This window comes from Xenopus laevis, chromosome 7L, assembly GCF_017654675.1.
Source record: "Xenopus laevis strain J_2021 chromosome 7L, Xenopus_laevis_v10.1, whole genome shotgun sequence".
NCBI lineage: Eukaryota > Metazoa > Chordata > Amphibia > Anura > Pipidae > Xenopus > Xenopus laevis.
This window is the reverse complement of record NC_054383.1, coordinates 101,355,708-101,375,734: the sequence shown is the minus strand read 5'-3', so window position 1 is coordinate 101,375,734 and position 20,027 is coordinate 101,355,708. Positions and strand designations below refer to the sequence as shown.

Here is a 20,027-nt window from a genome sequence, read left to right as displayed (position 1 = left end):
TAGGAATTCATAAAATACTCCCAAGCAGTTACTGTCTGTGTAACTGCTTATAAATATATAAAGCCCAGTACCTATTGGAATATAGGTGACCCTGCATTTTGTCACCTGTGTCACCTACAGCATGCCAATGGCACCCAGCACAAAAGGAAGACCTCGGCCTTCAGCCCTGTGCCGTTATATGGTCATTGAACTCCTTGGTGACTTATAATATCCCTTTTTACAATAGGGAGTAGATGATTCCCTATATAAACAATGTATCACCACCAAGGCACCTTCTTTTAAAAGACAGCTCAAAAGTTTCATGACCAGTATAAAACCACTCGGTCGGCTGAGGCATAATTTCGGGGACTCTTCCTGTATTTTTGACACACGACAGCAGATCTGTCTCATACTGCAAAAATGAATGTCAGGGAATTGAAATGTTGTTTATTTTTATAATACATACAAATATTATTTCATAATAAAGCACCATTTTTTGTGTTATTTCCCTTTCAGAAACTCCCAGCTGTAATTGAGCACTTTGCACTAGATCAACTAGTGACAATGATCAAGGTACAATTCGTAATTCGACAAACTACTTTAAATTAGGGATGCACCGAATCCATTATTTTGGATTCGGCCGAACCCCCGAATCCTTCAAGAAAGCTTTGGCCGAATACCGATCCGAATCCTAATTTGCATCTACAAATTCGGGATGGGAAGGGGAAAACATTTTTTACTTCCTTGTTTTGTGACAAAAAGTCACACGATTTCCTTCCCATTCCCTAATTTGCATATGCAAATTTAGATTTGGTTCGGCCTGGCAGAAGGATTCGGCTGAATCCAAATCCTGCTGAAAAAGGCCGAACCCTAGATTCGGTGCATCCCTAATGTTTCCATAGTAGACAGAAATTAATAATTTTTATAAATAAATATTTAAATATTTTGAATAATTAAAAAAAAAAAAAACAATTAATAATTGAACAGGGTCGGCCTGGGACACGGAGAAAAAACCCGACGGACCCCAGTTCTTGTCGGCCCCGTCGGCCCAGACCGGCTCTCTGGATCATCAGCAAAAAAAACGCATGTTAAAAAACCTGCTCATGTGCATAAAAAGAAACAGTCAGACCCTGTATTTAAATACCATTCCAGCTGACACTGTTAAAATAAGGTTGTAGTTATGGTAGTGTGGCAAAATACATAAAGGAACAACCTTGTGATGTGCATTTAAATGAAAGAAGTGCATTTAAATGAAAGCATAGTATGAAAAATAAAATTTAGACTTTGTTTGCTAAATACATAACATGAATTTATTAACATGATTAAATCTAAGGCCAAAAAGCTCTTTGCACTGATATCCAGTTGTGTCAAGATGCGCTATGCTGCCCCAGTTCAATAAAATACATTTAAACACTAAAAAAAGCACAGGACTGTTTTGCAATTTCAGGTACAAGACAACACTGCGTTCCCTATACTCATTATATATAATAATGGGGCAGTCTTTGTAATATATTAATTGTACCATTTCTTATACAAATAATACACAATAATATACATGTTGTAATGGTATCATTCCCTATATTGAGAATGGCTACTGAATAAACACGCTCTCATCATGGCAACAAAACCCACTGCACTTTATTCTTCAACTTAATTGAATTTAACTGAACTCAGCAACCATGATTTAACTTGCTGTTATAACTGCCCTGCCTGGGCTGCATGCGTGATGTCACAATGCTCTGAATCTCACAGCTGTTCAAACAAACAGTTGTCATTATGATGTCATAATGGACAAAGTCAAGGTGTACAGCTGCAGCCCAGAGATTTCTCATTCTTGATCAGGAGACTGAGGTGAGTAGATCTCTGTATATTTGGGAGAAAACTTTATTAAAAATAACCGTTTTACTGGTACAGTTTGAGCTTTGAGACCACTAGTGGTATCATGAATATGGTAGAATTTTAATTCATTGACTAAAATGGAGTCTGTGGGTGATAGCCTTCCTGTATTATGGAGCATTCTCAAAAACAGGTTTCTTGGTAATGGATCCCATAGCTGTAAATGTATCTATACGCACACACTCACACACACATATATACATACAGTATATATATATATATCACAGTCCAGTGAGTATCCTCACTCCATGGCAAACTCTATTCTCCAATGGGTGCTTGTTATCCAAACCTGTTAATGAAGTGATTTAACTCTTGTGACCATCTTCATATATGTAACAAACAGGGGAAAGTTGTGCTCACCACTAGTTTTTAAAATCATTAGGCGGGGGTGCAATGAGGGTGTGACCACAAAATACATATAGACAAATACAAGAGTCCTCTGCACTCAACCCATTATCAATATATTTAAGACAGCGACATTTTGTGCATACTGCTACTGAAAAATGCCTTACCCTTTAAACAAAACAGGGATTGTTTGTCCATATATTGCAATATATTTAAACTGGCCAACTACGTCAAAGTCATCCCATATCTGACCAGTCCTATGCTAAATTTTCATCTGATTCATTAAGAATTCTATGGTTTAATTATACATTTTATAACAAATTTTATAACCCCTCCAACTATAGTCAGGTGATCCCACTGGTGTCTAATAAAAGGGCAGCCAAGTTTGGGAGTTTTACTTTGAAAGCAGCTAGTAAGTTGCAGGAAAAACGTATTCGTCCCTTTTATAAAATGTATAATTAAACCATAGAATTCTTAATGAATCAGATGAAAATTTAGCATAGGACTGGCCAGATATGGGATGACTTTGACGTAGTTGGCCAGCTTAAATATATTGCAATATATGGACAAACAATCCCTGTTTTGTTTAAAGGGTAAGGCATTTTTCAGTAGCAGTATGCACAAAATGTCGCTGTCTTAAATATATTGATAATGGGTTGAGTGCAGAGGAATCTTGTATTTGTCTACATCTTCATATATGTGACATAAAAATATTTTTTACCCAGATATAGTGATGGGCGAATTTGCGCGTTTAGCTTCGCCGAAAAATGTGCGAATTTCGTGCGAAACTGCGAAAAATTTGCGAAACTGCGCCGGCGTCTCGTCCCGTTTTTGACGCCGGCGTCCGTTTTTTTCGGAAATTTTTTTGACGCCGCCGAATTTTTGCTGCGAATTTTCGCGGGCGTTTCGCAAATTTATTCGCTGCCGGCGAATCACGCAAATTCGCCGCGAATTCGCGCCTGGCGAATAAATTCGCCCATCACTACCCAGATAGTGTTATCATCATGAACACTCATCGCATATACATCATAAATACCATAAATATCTTAAATTAGTGTATAAAAACGTGTAAAAAAATTTACAAAACATTTTGTGATATCAAACAGTGTATAATTTTGTGTACTTGTAAAATTCATTTTGTCCACAAGATGTCACCGGTGTGTTTCATAAGCTCGTGTTACAGTGCTCAATTAAATTCCATATGTTACTAAAGTGTCCTAAAAGGAAAAGAGAAACAAAGTTGTAGCTAAATTGTATCCATAATTTATACAACATTTCCTTTCACTGTAAAAGCCACAGAATAAATAGAAAGTTTGTAAAGGAACTACCAAACTCTATTTATCCATTTAGATCAACTCTACAACTTACAACTTGATCTGCCCATTCATACCTTTTGGTGAGACGCAATTGAGTTCATAAATCCAAAAGGCTTCCCTTTTCAAAAGCGCTTTTCCTACATCACCACCTCCTGGATGCATTTGTATGTGCTCTATCGGCAGGTATCTAAAGGAGGAGGCACTATGTTTGGCCTCCGCCCAATGCTTGGCCACCGGCTGTTGGGCTTTGTCCTGTTTCAGGTCGTCTTTATTCTTATTTTTGACTCTCTCTGGGTCTAACGCTGCCCTAATACTCGCTCGATGCCTATCCTTTCCTTTAGCTGCCTCACCGTCTTGCCACAGTACAATAAACCACAAGGGCATTTGATTATATAAACCACTAGTGTGGAGGTGGGGGCTGTTTGGGCCTCATATATATATATATATATATATATATATATATATATATATATATATATATATATATATATATATATATATATATATATCGGGATATTACATAGAACAAAGTATTGGGATTACTAAACTGTTTCTTTACTAAATGGTTTTCTTTTTTTCTCTCCACAGAAGAATATTTTATCGTATCAAAACAACAAAAAAAAATCTAACATCTAACAAAAAACACAACTAACATCAAAATGTGGAAAACTATTTTCAAATGTTTTTGTTTTCGCAAGGTAAGGATGTTGTTTTTTCTACTTGTCCTCAAACTCTGTTACTGGATTATCTCTGAACATTGTTCTGTTTGTGACAGTTGCTAATACTATAACTAGTGATGAGCGAATTTGCGATGAGAAAATTTGCGAAACGGCGAAAAATTGGCGAAACGGCACCGGCGTCTTCTTGACGCCGGCGTCCGTTTTTTCCCGACGCTGCGAAATTTTTTTTTTGACGCCGGCGAATTTTTGCGGGCGTTTTGCATTTTTCAATTATTCACTGGCGGCGAATAGCGCAAATTCGCCTCAAATTCGTGCCTGGCAAATAAATTTACCCATCACTACTAATAACATGATGATGAGATAGAGACAGACTGACTGCTCCTCAATATATCTGTATTGTGCTACAGTCACTAGTGCTGTTTCCATTCATTTTTGTTATATGATTTGGCTTTAGTATAGGGGATACAATACGTTCTACTTGTGTTTGCACCAACTATGTCATTTATAGGGATGGGCGAATTTTTTCGCCTTGTTTCGCCACGGAAATTACGCCCATAGACTTGCATGGTGGGAAAAAAACAAATGACGCCCATAGACTTTAATGGGAGTCGTGACATTTCGCCGGCGGCAAATTTTTGGCGAAACTAAACGGGTCAAATTCGCCCATCCCTAGTCATTTAATACCAAATCAGTCACTACAGATTACTGACCCAATAATCAAATCCTTATTACCATATTTAGATTGCTGATAACTCCCAATATCTTGTGATTTGAATTCAGCTTCACCAAATCCAAAAACTGAAATTGTATTTAATATGTGATTTTATTACAATCAAATACATTTATGTGTTTTCTATTAACTAAGGGAAGTTGGATTTATATCATTTATATAATTATAGTTTTCCTATTTGCTCATTTCTTTTTTTGTAATAATTCTTTTTTGTCTTCTTAGAAAAGAAAAGTTAATCATCCAACCAAAGAATCTGTTGTGGTAAGTGATGAAGAATTGGACAACATTAAAAGAAGTGACACAATTTTCCTATTAGTACTATCAAAACCAGATTATTTCCTTGCCTATAGATTTATACCTTGATGAAGCTGCACCATCAATTCTTACTGGTCCAAAAGAAAAACACTGGGTAAACTGGATTTAGCCCGTTTATTCACAATTGGCAACATTTCCCAATTATTTCTCATCTGAATAATAATGTCCATGACTTGATAAACATGGGCACCTTCCTTACTTTTAATGTCATTTAATAGTGACATTCAGCTACAGAATAATCCATTACCATTTCCATAGATGGCACATTTCATAATGGCATGGACTTTATTGTTAAAACCGTTTTCTTTGTTGATGAAAACTCATTCTCTCCTGTCAAAAGGAAAATACATTGATTTTATATTATCAAAATAAATCCCTATACTGACCGTGCATTTATTTAGACATTATTATTATATCATATTTACTCATATTAGTTATATCTAATTAAAAGCATATTTTTCCAAAACAAGCCACACTCCTTTAGTCATAACTAAGCATATATGATAGGCCTTTAATTGCATAAAGTAACACCACCATTTTTTCGCTCAACTGTTTTTATATGTGGTGATTACTATTATTAGTATCATTACCAAAGTTCATTTTTCTGATTAGATTCCTGGGTCTGCCCCCTCCCCAGCCAAGTTCCAAGCCTTTTCTAGTGGGCCCAGCTCCAAAAGTTTAACCACATTTTGACATGAGAGCTGTTAGCTCAGTGCTCCCCATTGGAACATCACAATATTCCTAGAGGAGAACACTGATCTAACAGTCTCATATCATTGCTCTTAACCAGGATAACCTGGTGATACTCTGCAGGAAAGCAGAAAAGAAGTGGTATAAAGCCATGGGGCTGACCTCGGCATAGTTGATTGGGCAAAATGGTTACTATTAATGGAAACAGAAGAATTTACCATTTAATATGAGGTTTTTTGAACAGCTAACTATAACTAATGAACTCCAAATATGTGATATAAATAAGACTTGCATCTATGTTTGGATCATTAATACTTTGGGGGTTATTTACTAAACTCCGAATGCAATACCCCAAAGTTTACAGAGTTTTCAGGAGAAAATTTCAGAAAAATCTTAAAATTAGTGAAAATCTGACTTTTTACCGCAAAGCAAATTTTCGGGTAAATGTAAAAATAAATAAGCATAAAAAAACCTGAGCGGACTTTGATAAATAACCCCCTTATACCCTTGCCCCCCAACACATACCAGAGATGTGTGGCTCTAATCTACTTTCCTCTCTTAATCATGTACAACCTGTTGGCAATGCCACTTGTCAAGTAAGTTGTACAGAAACATAAAATTGATTGATTTTATGAAGTTGAGTGAATGCTTTATGCAAAGAACATGCTAGATATTGAACTACAGCATTATAAGAAGTTCATCAACTAACTAACTTTATTCCTTTTAGGAATTAAAACCAGAGGAAGAACTGGAGCCGGCCACAACCATCTGCCAGGTGGCTCCAGAAACCCCTGATATTGACATCTGTCAGGTAAGAAAAAATGATATGGTTGTAATATAAAAAATATTTTAAAGAAATATTAAACCCATATTCACTCTGGGGAGCAAATTTGTTAGGCACCACCAACTTTGGCACTGGTGAGCAGGCCCGGACTAGCAATCTGTGGGTTCTGGCAAATGCCAGAGGGGCTGCTATAAGTTACCATAGCAAGTCAGTATTTAGTGGCTGGTGGGGGCTGTTTGGGCCTCTGTTTAACTGAAATGCCAGGGCTTATTTTAATTCTCAGTCCGGATCTGCTGGTGAGCCTGTCCCACCTCCCATTCTGAATTGCCTGCAAGTGCAATTTGCTTATGGCCTCATATAGAGGGGTTTGGGTGTTGCAGTTCTTCTTTATTCAAGTGGGTTCAGTTCACATATCTACAAATTCTATCTCCTCTAAACAGGAGACAACGCAGAAATCAGGCAATGACACCTGCCAGCCTGAACTCGAAAACCAGCAAGAGAGTGCTGAAGTAAGCGAGGAAAACCAGCAAGAGAGTGCTGAAGTTAACCAGGAAAACCAGCAAGAGAGTGCTGAAATAAACGAGGAAAACCAGCAAGAGAGTGCTGAAGTAAACCAGGAAAACCAGCAAGAGAGTGCTGAAGTAAACCAGGAAAACCAGCAAGAGAGTGCTGAAGTAAACAAGGAAAACCAGCAAGAGAGTGCTGAAATAAACCAGGAAAACCAGCAAGAGAGTGCTGAAGTAAACCAGGAAAACCAGCAAGAGAGTGCTGAAGTAAACAAGGAAAACCAGCAAGAGAGTGCTGAAGTAAACAAGGAAAACCAGCAAGAGAGTGCTGAAATAAACCAGGAAAACCAGCAAGAGAGGACTGAAGTAAACAAGGAAAACCAGCAAGAGAACGCTGAAACAAACGAGGAAGTCATCAATGAGGTATGAGCAGAAAGATCTAATTAAACCTTTATATTAATTTATTAATGATATCTCCCGAAACACATATGGACTTGTGCCTTGTGAATCGGATAAAGCAATATTTTCACACCAAGACTTGTAGGATAAAAATCCCACATTCAAAATAAAAACACAGGGCATGTATTAAACAATGCATTAACTTTATCTCACCCCTACGGGGTAGGGTCCTCCATCCTTTTGTCTCCTTGTCACTGAGCATTTCATTTGTATTGTAATTATATTTTATATTTATGTGAATTGTATTTCTAATAATGCACTTACTGTCACTTATTATTGCAGTGACCACTTGTTTGTTACTACTAATTTATTGTTTTGCTGTACAGTGCTTTGCCCTCAAGGAGTGGTATACAAATAAAAATATACATACATACATACATCTCATATATAAGGTTTGTTTCAGAATATGTATTTATTCATTAAGCTGAATTGATACAATTATGTTTTTTAAAAAAGGACACAGCCAAACATAACAATCATTCACCCTGCACCACAACTCTGCTTTCTTTACTTATTTATGGACATGAAGTTTGGGTGTTGCAGTTCTTTTTCAATATCAAGGGTTCAGATCAGTCATCTAAAAATACATTTTCTTTGTCCTAAATAGGAGATAGCAGAGGAATCGGGCACCAACACCTGCCAGCCTGAAATCTCCAAAATCTCTGAGGAGCAAGTGGGCGACAACAACAACCAGGTAAACAGTGGCGTAACTAGTTGTTACTGGGCCCCATAGCAAAATCAATTTAGGGCCCCAAAATATTTATAAGTTGGCCTATTTTACCAAGATATATTCAAATTGCTAATTAATTAGGGTCTCACTGGGCCCCCTACACTCCTGGGCCCCCCTGCAACCGCAGGGTCTGCTTCCTCTATAGTTACACCCCTGCAGGTAAGTCGTAAAGCCTTTAAAAGGGTTTGAGAAGAATTATTTAATTAAAACTTTTCATTAGTTTATATTTAAATGGTCTGCTCTCCTGTATAATGAGCTGCTGCTCAGAGACTGATATAGCTGCTTGTAATTTGAATTTAGACATGTCTAAATGGCTTCTCAAAACCAATCACCAGTTGACTGAGAAGTCTTCTATTTTTAAAAAAAAAACAAAGCTCTTCTCAAAGCTAAGTATAGTTCAGCACGAACCCTGATTAATGAAATGATCTCGAAAAAATTAGAGACCAGAAAAATGTGCAGTTTTCTTTTTTTCAAAATCTTTCTCAAGTTTTTACTGAAAGCTACCCTTGAAAACTCAATTTTTTTGGGAAAAACACAACTCGATCTTTAATAATGTACCCCCATAATGTCTGTTGAAGCACCTGCACTCCAGGGTTCAGTTTGTCTAACAAAAAAAGTTCTCTCTTTGAACCAAGATGTACCAGTAAATATAAACCATAGTATACTTTATATGTGTGAGCCTAGCTATGTTACCGAACATATTGACAACCCCTCTCCAGTAAATAAACCTTTCCTTTTCCTTCAAATTATAATTTTAGCAGCTCCCCAAGAATAGTTGATCTAAAAATATGTTTTTTGTCTTCTCCAGGCATATCAACATCTACTTGCAACTAAATACCCGGTAAGCAGCTGTAGAACTGTATTTTGGAACACTAAGTGACGCAAAAGCTCTACTTTAATGGTTTGACTTAAATATTCCAGTCCTCAGCCTTCTCCCCTAATACACTAGTTCCCAGTTCCCCCTACACCCCCTGTGCTTCTTTCATGTTGGAAAGGTTATTTGTCCAACTGCCTTAAATTCAGTTTTGTATTTATCATGTTTTTTTTATACAATGCTATTTTTTTAGAAGCCACGGAGTTATGTACAAGTCCTGGAGCCCATCGGAGAGGACAGCTACGGTGTCATTTATAATGTAAGATATTTCAGTTAGTGGGTAATTTTTGTCATATTTTGGGTGATTCTGTAAATACAGCCAATTAGTTGTACCCTCTAGAGTTTTGTCCCTTCTTTGTTTTCTTGTGCTTCTGAAGCTGCCAATAAACCTTCCATATCCACACAATATATGCGTTTACTTTTCCATAATGTTCCAAACAGTAATGATCACAGAGATTCTTTCCTTCTTTTGTTGTAGGGATGGCACCGTAAAGAACAAAAGGAGGTGGCAGTTACCATCATGAAAGATGAAGAGGTAATGTGTCTTGATACGATTACTATAATTAAGGACTAATAAGCTTTTTTGTAACACCTACATTATGATTTGTAGTAGTAGGGTAATTTGCTAAGCTAATCACTATGTAACTGTAAAAATAAGTGAATACCATTTGAGACATGTATGGGATTAAAAAAATAAAATAACTGAGAGTTAATCATATTATGCAATTCTCATGTAGGGATATTACAATGTTGACGTTTTTTAGAACTACAAGTTAGGTCGGAGTATTTGAAATTGTCATTTTATTGTATTGACTTTACTTTTTTTTTTTAAACTAGAAGCAGAAAGAAGTCCTCAATGAACTGCAGGTTCTAGAAACCATTTCTGGCCATGGAAACATCATTGGCTATTACGGGGCATATTTCCAACCTGCCTCTGTGAAAATGCCAGAATATGAGGGACTTTGGATTTCAATGGAGCGTTACAGTGGGACATCGATAAAACAGCTCTTTAACAGCAACATATCCCACTCCTTGAAAGAGGGCTGGATTGCTTATACCTGCAAGGAGGTATTAAAGGTATGTCTCAAGTGAAACTCCTTGGTACTGTTCTGGATAAATCTATTTCATTAAACGTCAAGAAAAATATTTATATTTTCACTTTTCCTTTATTCAGGGCCTGTGCCACCTTGATAAGCACAAGGTGATTCATCATGACTTAAGGCCAAACAACATCATGATAACATCTGATGCAGAAGTGAAGATCAGTAAGTGATACCAAAAACCTGAACAAACGGATATTTATTTCTATCGTCATGGTGGGTTGCATTTATAAATGAAAATTAAAATTCCTGCTTTTGTTATACAATTTCAGGTGATGTCAGCTATGCCACCATTGGTGAAAACAGTCATAGTACTGCAGGTGCTCTTCCATACATGGCACCAGAAGTACTGGTCAACACTAACTATAAGGTCATAGAATACACCTCTAAGGTATTGTGATGTCTTCTCTCTCGTTTTATATATAATGTATGTAACTTGTACAAGGTGCACTGTGTGGACTTTTTCACTCACTTCACATACCCCTCTCATAACAGTGAATACAAAGCTGTAATATGGTTTCTGTGATATGAGAGGGGGAATCTGAAGTGAAGGAGAGAACTGCAGGGCACAGGAATGTTAGAAACCAACTCCACTTGACTCTTTATGGGATTTTCCAACTCTGTGTGACACACTCAGCCTGGGGTGTTTGGGGTCATTTTTTAAAGATCGCATCACTTCAATACTTTACAATTGCTTTACAATTGGTCCCACCAATATATAATGCTTAATGAATTTTCCTGATTTTCCAACACATAATATGGGGGTTCTACTATATTTTCTTACAAAATAGAATTATTGTGAGGTTGCAGATGCATAGATAAAAGAATCTGAATGATTGTAATTTTTTTCATGTGCCCTGTGTATATTCTTTTCTAATAGTTGCCTTTTCTTCCATATTTCAATATGTAGGCTGATGTATGGTCACTGGGAATCTCCGCCCTTGAAATGGCAGAAGGATACTACCGTAAGTAAACCCCAGTGTGTGTGCTATAGTGCATAAAGAACTGTTTGTAAAAATGTTAGAGGACATTTAGGTGTCACGCTTAAACATGGGATATTATTAAATATTGAAAACTATGGGGCTGGTTAGTAAGGGGCTGATTTACTAAAATTTGAATTTGCCAGTTACAATACCGTTATTTTGTCAGTATGCTGGCAATAAAGTAACAAGTATACAATTAAGTTAATTAGATTTTTTTTCAAGATTTGTTGTTTTTTAAGAAATGTTGTGATTGTCAATCATATTCTCATCTTGTATTTTCTTCCAACCTAGCATTCAGCAGATTTCCCAGCCATGCACGCATCAAAAGAATAATGCATGGTCCTGCTCCAGTATTGCTATGGGACTCATGGTGAGTGATTTCCACTGAAACAGGAAGAGAGGGTGAGGTGGAGAGGGTGGGGAATGAAAAGGAAATGAGGAGAATGTAGGGATATTGATAATGTGGTAAAGGGGTGTACAAATGAGAGAGTCAAGGAAACATATGGGGAAATAGGCAAGGGAGAAGTTATGGCAAGGGGGACATTGGGGTGAAGTAAGGATAGGGAAGAGATAAATGGGAAAGAAGTAAGGGGGAAGATAAAGTGTTATATGTGTAAATGCTCAGGTGCAGGAGCTCATGCTTAGCTTAAGATCTTGGGGTTATTATCTGGCAGCCAATAAAAGCTAGGCCAAGATGTTGGCAAAACCAGAGACATCATATTATGGTAGAAGGTAAATGTACTCTAATAATTTAGGGTTAGTAAGTAAGCAAAAAAGACCCCCCTAATCAAGCAGATCAGTTGAACCATTAGAAGGGAAGGATTTTACTGTCTATTACCTTCTTGAACAGCTTTTGTCTTGTTATGCTTTGTCTGTGTTGTTAATTAGGCACAGAGTAACATGATCAAGATCCCAATGTTTAACAAAAGGACTTTCCATAAAATAGAAGCTTATGGGGTATATAGGGCACATGGCTGTGCTGGTTCTATTTCCAGTCTTTTAAATGCATGAGCTCTGGGAATTTAGTTATTATACAACATGAACAATTATAATTTTGCATCGGTTTCTTTTTTCCAGGAGTGACAACTTCCATGATTTTATAAAGAAATGCCTCCAGAAAAATCCGGATTGGAGGCCATCTGCAGAGCAGCTACTATCACACCCCTTCGTTCGTAACATCTGGAATGAAAGGGGTGTGAAAAGTAATATCAAGTGGCATCTACAGAGAGGTAAGGAAACTGTTGATTCTCATTATAGTTCACTTGATGTATAGACCATATCCACCTACTGATCTTATTCATACAATATTCTCTGGCTTTCATAAATATACTATAATTCTGTAACTAAAGCGCCCATAATAAAGGGTGAGATTGTATTAGGGCAGAGGTCACTAAACTAGGCCAAATCTATGAGAGAGATAAATATGATGAGATGGGAGAAAATGTTATTAGTTGTAGTAGTTATAGTTGACCTTTAAATTAGAAGCAAAGGGAATGAGATATAAATAATAGTAAATAAATATTTAAAAAAATTAACAAATTTTAGAATTATACACATACCGTCTCCATGGCTAACACTGAGCAATCTCTCCTTAGAAATGAAGCACTGAAGTAAGAAAACATCATGGCAGCCATCGGGGGAGGGACGGGGGCACATGTGCAGGGGCCCTATGTCATCTTTGGGCCCCGCAGAAAAACTTGGTCCCGATGGCAGCTAGAAGATTGACAACAGCGATTCACAAGATTGACATCAATATGATATTTTAAATAATAAACATCTTAAAAATACATTGGCCCCTATTGTATTTTTTTAATTGGGAGACATTGTTAATAACCTCCAAGCCCCCTCATATCCATCTTCCTTTTAATATTAGTTCTAATGATCTGGACAAAATCCCATAAACAGTCTTATGTGCTTGTTTTATCCACCCTGGTCCTGCTGGTAATTCCTGTGTTCTATTAATGGGTTCCATCAATATCTTTTCTTGCAGCAAGTGAGATGGCTAGTGCCATTTTTAACATGGTGCAGTGTGCCAGGGTAAATCTCTGCAATATTGTATTCCCTCTAGCGCTCCAGAAGAGCTGTTCATTTCTATGTAGATCTTAATAATAATAAATCATAATAATAAGAAATCATAATAATAAGAAATAATAATAGTAAGAAATAGTAACATAATAGATAAGGTTGACAAAAGTACATTGAATTCAACCTTTTATAAAAAAAAAACCAATTGAACCTCTCCAATATACCTTGATGGAAAGTAAGCCCAGTCTCTGGATCAATTTTGTACTAAGAGTTCATTTTAGGAACTTATTTTCTCACTTTCCCACCCAACCCTTTCTTGAAGCTTTCTAATGTATCTGCCGGTAGAACGGATTCAGGGAGAAAAATCCACAACTCTTCCTGTAATAAAAATATTTTTTGCAGCTAAGATGAAACCTCCTAATTCAAATAGATGTTCTCATGCTTATCAAGTCATAGAGGATTGCCTCTTTTTGAACCCTGAGGGGTTAAAATGGTTGTTCTTTAAAAATGGTGTAGGGCCCCATAGGTTTAATGGCCCCCATGGCTTCAATTAATTAAAACCCATGTACCATTTCTACTTATTTTGCATACCAAGTTCATTGGCCCTTAGGTTGATGACCATTTCTTGCATTACTGTAACATGGTGATTTGCAAGGGGTGGCCCTTCCATTGAGCCTGGAGTCAACAAGGCCCCAGAAGTGTTAGGCCCTGAAGGGACAACCCCTTTAAAGAAGTCAGGGAACAGGGACCCTGAGAACAAGGTTAGCTAGTGTGCAGGATAGCCACTGTTGTAGCACTCTCTAGAAGCAGTGAGTCAGTGAGTTTAGTTATCAAGAGCAGCTTCAAGCTTTACCAAGTAGGATAGATGGGAGTAGGTCTCCCGTAGGCTCTGCTTGCTTGTAGTGAAGGTACCAAGTACTGACAAGGGAAACAGGGTGTTTTTCTATCCCTGTTCAACGTCTATTGTAGGGATCCAGACCACATGAAGCACTGTAAACCTGGAAGGTGAGCCCTGAAAGTTGCACTTCTGCGTTTAAAACTTTGCAAGGGTTTCCCTGCATCTACATGTCTTGTGTGCCAGTGTGCTTCTTTTACATATATATTAGGAGGTTGCCGTATTGTCCATCATTGAGCACCAAACTTACTATGTAATATACAATAAAGGTGTGTGAGAGCCCCTGAGCATCCCATTATTAGATAAATACACATTCATCAAAATATAACAGTAAATAGACACTTGTTCCTGAACAGCAATTATATATATATATATATATATATATATATATATATATAATATATATATATATATATATATATATATATATTACAATATATATGTATATTACAATAGACAGTGATGCAACTCAATGTTCTCTGCAGGAGATTCGTAACACCAATACTGTAACAAAGCATTGTTATCATATGGAACAAGCGACACACGGAATGTTAGATGCAAGTCCATGGATCGAATGTTCTCCCGGATCCATAAGGTTATATACGGGATTGGGGTATTGGGTTACAATCAATATTCCCAGGTTAGCACAGGCCCTGTAGTTCCATAATTAGAATAAATGCATCAATGATCTATCACCCTGCCTCTATACCACTTATCAATTTAGCTTTTTTAAATAGAAAATGAGAAATAATTTTGCAATAAAAAGACATGACAAAATCAAGAGTTGGGAACCAGATACTTTAGCTTCTATATATGATACTTGCAAAGGCAGCAAATGGCTAAGGAAACTCTAAAAGACAAAACGCTGGGGGTTATTTATTAAAACTCAAATTAATCAAATTTTCTATTAAAATGAAGTCGACCTAACTCATTCACGAATTTAACTCATTTATAAATAATTGTTCTTGAAAAAGTTGGAGCAAAATCATGTTGGGATAAAATTGAGCGTCAATTCGAATTGTGTTTGAAGGTCTGAAAACTCGAGTTTATTGGATTATGGGACAAAAATCCCAGTGCAGATCACGATGTGAAGAAACAACTTAAAGGGCATCTGCCATGGACTTCTTCATGACCTCAACTGGTTTGAGATGAAGTATTTAGCAGCTTTGGGATATAATAAATCTTTAAAAATTCGGTAAATTTTCCCCTTCGAAAATCCAACCAGATAAATTTGAGGTTTAATAAATGGGGTCCTATAAATTGAAGGCCCTTGGATGAGATTCGGTCAAGGAATAAGAACAGCCCAATTTTTGCACACCAAAGGGCCATAGATACATTTGACCACCTGACTAAACAACTGGATCTTTCAGTATGTTAACATTTTTTTTTAATAAATATACATGCAAATGTAAAAAAAAGTTAGACAAATGGTTGTTACAGTACGTGTATAAAGGAAGTTACTAGTTGCTGTAGACAATAAAATTGCTTTTCATACTCAAGCATGGCCTTTTGTTAGATAGTCAGACCAGAATCCTTGGCCAAGAATGTAAGATTATTGTGGGAAGAAGTGACCAGCAAATGCCAATCAGTGATCTGTCTGTACTTAAAGCTGCATACAATAAATTTGATACATTAACTTACCTTAGTTAAATGTTACTGAATGTTCAAGCATATTATTGGCCAGATGGTGGATCAAATTATACTGACCTGATTTTATTGCTCCTGTAACATATTAGGGTCCTGGGCACACAAGTGGGGATAGTTGTATCAATTACTTCATGTGATTTATCAGCAAGCTGGCATATTGTCAATGGTCTCTGTGGAAAGGATATATTGGAGTGGCCTTTGGTTCTCTGTGGCTAGTACGGTATGAGTTATTTTAAGGAAATATAATTGTGCCAGTGTCCTAATTGAAGCAAGAAATCCTTGAAATGTGAGGATGGACTCAGGATCTCTAACAGTCCTACTACATTCCTGGGCCACCCAGCAGTTGGAGATCCTGTTGTTACACCCCTGTTTGCTTTGAATGCCTATTACTTCTGAAACTATGGCATGGCACTATGATAGGATTGCCAGGTTGTCCGTATTATACCTCCTAGTAAAAGTGATTATTTATATCTAAAGTTATTAGATGAAAAACAATAATAGGATGGCTGGCAGCTTTTACTAAACTGTTTCTTATGACCGTTGTGGTTTTTCCAATTTGGCTATTGAGTTTCTACATCTGACGGTCTTTTTTTCCCTTCTACTCCTGTTTTCCCATTGATTCCTTTAAAAATAAACTGTCAATTGATTGGCTGGACCAAATCGTTTTATAACCTGATACAAATTTCTTAGAGAATATCTTTAATATCTCCAGTTCAACTGTATGAAAAGAATATACTGGAATTTGTTGTACTTAGTTGTTCATGTCATAATTGTGACATTCCCCATGCTGGTATTTTATACATGTAATAGTGGAGCTTTGTCTTTGCAGATTTAATATGCATGCTATAATGGCAGAAATTCCATTATTTACATAAATGACAGCACATTCCCTATGCTAACTTTAGATGGGTATTTGCGGTTACTAAATTTATGAGTAATTTCAGTCAAATTATTTCTTGCACTTGTTTATACTATTCTGGTATTAATAGCCATTAATGGGCCTTTTAATATTCAAATGCAATGAGAAATTATGACCTGGAATAAGTCCATGATTAATCAGAGATTTCACTTTCAACCCCTGTTACAGGGCAACCCTTTTGGTATATATACAACATTCAGCTCATAGGTCAAAGGACCAACAAAAAGGAATATCAATCTATGTGTAAGGTGTCAGTCATTTACGAGGGGATCTGCAGATAAGGTACAAGATAATGTGGGTCAAAGAGGCAGAGTATAAATTAGGGCTGAATTATTGGAGTGTAGAATCAAAGGAATTCCATATGATCTCTTAGTCTATATCTAGGCATGTTGGTATTTTGAACCTGGTGCAGTCCTGATAAGTTTCTAATAAATAACTATTGTATGTGATGATGTACTAGTTGCCCTTTAGAACTGTCCACTTTAAAATCTTAATCCAGTTATGATTTACCGCTTGGGGCATACCGTATTTAAATACAAAGCTTCTTGGTCCAAAAATGTATTCATCTAGCCAAAGAGTCGTTTAGATACTGTACATTGAATAGCATATACTGTTTCCAGTTATTTTAGCTACATGAATTACTATATTAGCTGTTACATTTCCTCCATAACTACAAATCAGATCACTATGAGCTATAAGCAGGCCCAGTGCATGAAAATAGAGAGAGAAAATCCAGTATTTTAGACCGTGCAGAAGTATACAGGGAGCCTGGTTTGGTTAATTGCTGCAGGTCAGTGCTGACCAACTTCTGTGGTACCGAGGGCCGAAATTGTTCTGGCCTACGTGGTAAAGAGTCGATAATGGAAGTCAGTGTTGACCACTCCCCCTTTTAAAGCACATCCACTGTAAACCACACCCACATTACCACAAGAACTTTTAAGATCATATCCACATTAACGGTGATAGCACACCAAAAAAACAGATGGTTGGTGCTGACTATAGGGATATCCCTCATCATTCATATGTGAAAAATGTAAGTTGTGTTAAATCCATATGCCTCCTCCTCTTCCCCTGTGGATTATACAACCGAGTCCCAATCACTTGCACAAAACCAGTGCAGTGCAACTTTTCACATAGTAGGGGAAAAAAATCTAATATAAGGTTTAAGTGTCCATATTACTGCATACTACAACTGTACAATGATGACACCATAAAAGGGACTACAGATTTATCGGTATGCCGGGGGGGGGGGGGGCATAAAAACATTTGGAGAGTTATCAGAAATGTCTGTAATCTGGACATGATACCTTAAGTGAGCAAACATTTAAGTTGTCAGTCCATAAGAAGGGGCAGGCTGAGCCCAATACTCTCATTAGGTTGTTTTCATTAGGTTGGATTTTATCCTGTTAGGAAACTCTAACTTAACTAACTATACCCCCCAGACAATGTAGGTCTCTATAAAAAGATATTGCATAAAACAGCCCATATGTAAAAACCTGCTTCATGTAAATAAACCATTTTCATAATAATATACTTTTTTAGTAGTATGTGCCATTGGGTAACCATAAATAGAAAATTGCCATTTTAAAAAATAAGGGCCGCCCCCTGGGATCATAGGATTCACGGTGCACACAAACAAAGCAAACAACCCATATATGTTCGGTCACATGAGCCAATTAAAAAACAGAGTTCAGTCTTTTGCTTCCCACACTTCTTTCTCTTACACTTAGAGCTGCGGTATTTCTTGTCTGGTGATCTCTGAGGCAGCACAGAGACCATCATAAAATGGGGGTTCAAGGTACGAGATGTAAAAGGGCAATATTTACTTTAATATATACAGTAGAACCCCCTTTTTACATCCCCTGATTTTAAGTTTCCCCTCATTTTACATTGTTGTTTTCTCTTGCCTAATTGGGGGACACAGGCACCATGGGGATGAAGATCCTGCAGCTGGAGATTGGACACTAAGTTGTTAAATTTGACTCCTCCTCCTGCTCTGGGCTTCATCCCCTGTCTCCTCCTAACAGCTTCAGTTTCATTTAGTGTCCTCAGAAGGAGAAGACATATACCTTGTGGCTGGAGCAACTGATCAGAACTACGTGTTACGATCTTGCCACTCTAAGGGGCCATTGATCCATTCAAGAGCCCCTCCAGCTATTGATTAGATGCCCTATAGCCTTCCCGCTCTACGGAGGTCTGCAGGCTTGCTCCTATCTCCCTGCGCTGCTTCCCGCTCTTCGGAGGTCTGCAGCAGCGCCGTGCACTCCCTCTGGGTGTTGTACAGTATGCTACAAATGATGATATATGTGTTTATTCATGTATATTTTTATTTGTCATATATTTAGGGAGATCTTACTACTGGGCATGGACCAGCTGGCATACTACGTGAGTATGATTCTATTTACCCCCTCAACTATGTGGCCTCTAGTGAATACAGGCTTCCCAGGCTCTCCTTACCCTTCCCTCCATCCGGTTAGGGCCTACTGCCTCTCCTCCGGTATCTTCCGTCCCTTTTGGTTCTGGCGCGTCTTCTTGCGTTCCACGCTGGAACGCACTTCCGCTTCCGCCCAGCGTTCACTGTACATCGCGCCATTTTCTCTCCGCGCCGCACTTGTTTGCTACCGGCGCCCTTCTCTGACCTACTGCGCAGCTTCCTCAGGCTCTCTACAGCAGGATCCCAGGTCTCTGCCTGGTACAGCCTGCGTTCTGCTAGGGGACTGCAACGGAGTTACAGCTACTCCTTCCCTAAGGCAAGTACCTTTTCGTTTCCTATACTTAGGCATTAGGTTTCAGGGTCACTTACCCCATATGCCCCTCTCTGTCTCCACAGGCCATCCACGCCAAGAAAGCTCTCTGCCATCCACCCCACGCTAGGCTGGGGACCCCTGTCTCATAAAAAAAAAACTAAATAAAAGAAAATATACAAAAACATATTTTCTGGTTTCACGTTGCAAGGAGCAATATGGCAGACAAAACAGAAGAGCCCAGGACCTCCAAATCCTCAGCTCTTTCACGTTCCAATGCTCAGATATCCTTTCTGGCATGTACATTATGCAAGGCAAAGTTTAACTCTGCTTCGGCTGATTCAGTGTGTATAGCCTGCAGACCTTCAGAACCCTCGCCACCCCCATTGGCCGGCACTTCTGACTCTGAA

At 37.7% G+C, this 20,027-nt stretch overlaps 1 protein-coding gene across 1 annotated transcript; it reads left to right on the top strand.

Moving 5' to 3' along the window:
• Positions 1–6,481: 6,481 nt before the first annotated feature.
• LOC108697013 (traf2 and NCK-interacting protein kinase-like) lies at positions 6,482–13,174 on the top strand. The gene is made up of 15 exons (XM_041569058.1): positions 6,482–6,547; positions 6,679–6,762; positions 7,176–7,228; positions 7,559–7,664; positions 8,308–8,394; positions 9,239–9,271; positions 9,498–9,563; positions 9,783–9,839; positions 10,142–10,381; positions 10,479–10,569; positions 10,677–10,795; positions 11,315–11,369; positions 11,679–11,757; positions 12,465–12,616; positions 12,983–13,174. The coding sequence occupies exons 1-15, from the start codon at positions 6,482–6,484 to the stop codon at positions 12,994–12,996; spliced, it is 1,302 nt and encodes a 433-aa protein (XP_041424992.1). The 3' UTR covers positions 12,997–13,174.
• The last annotated feature ends 6,853 nt before the right edge of the window (positions 13,175–20,027 follow it).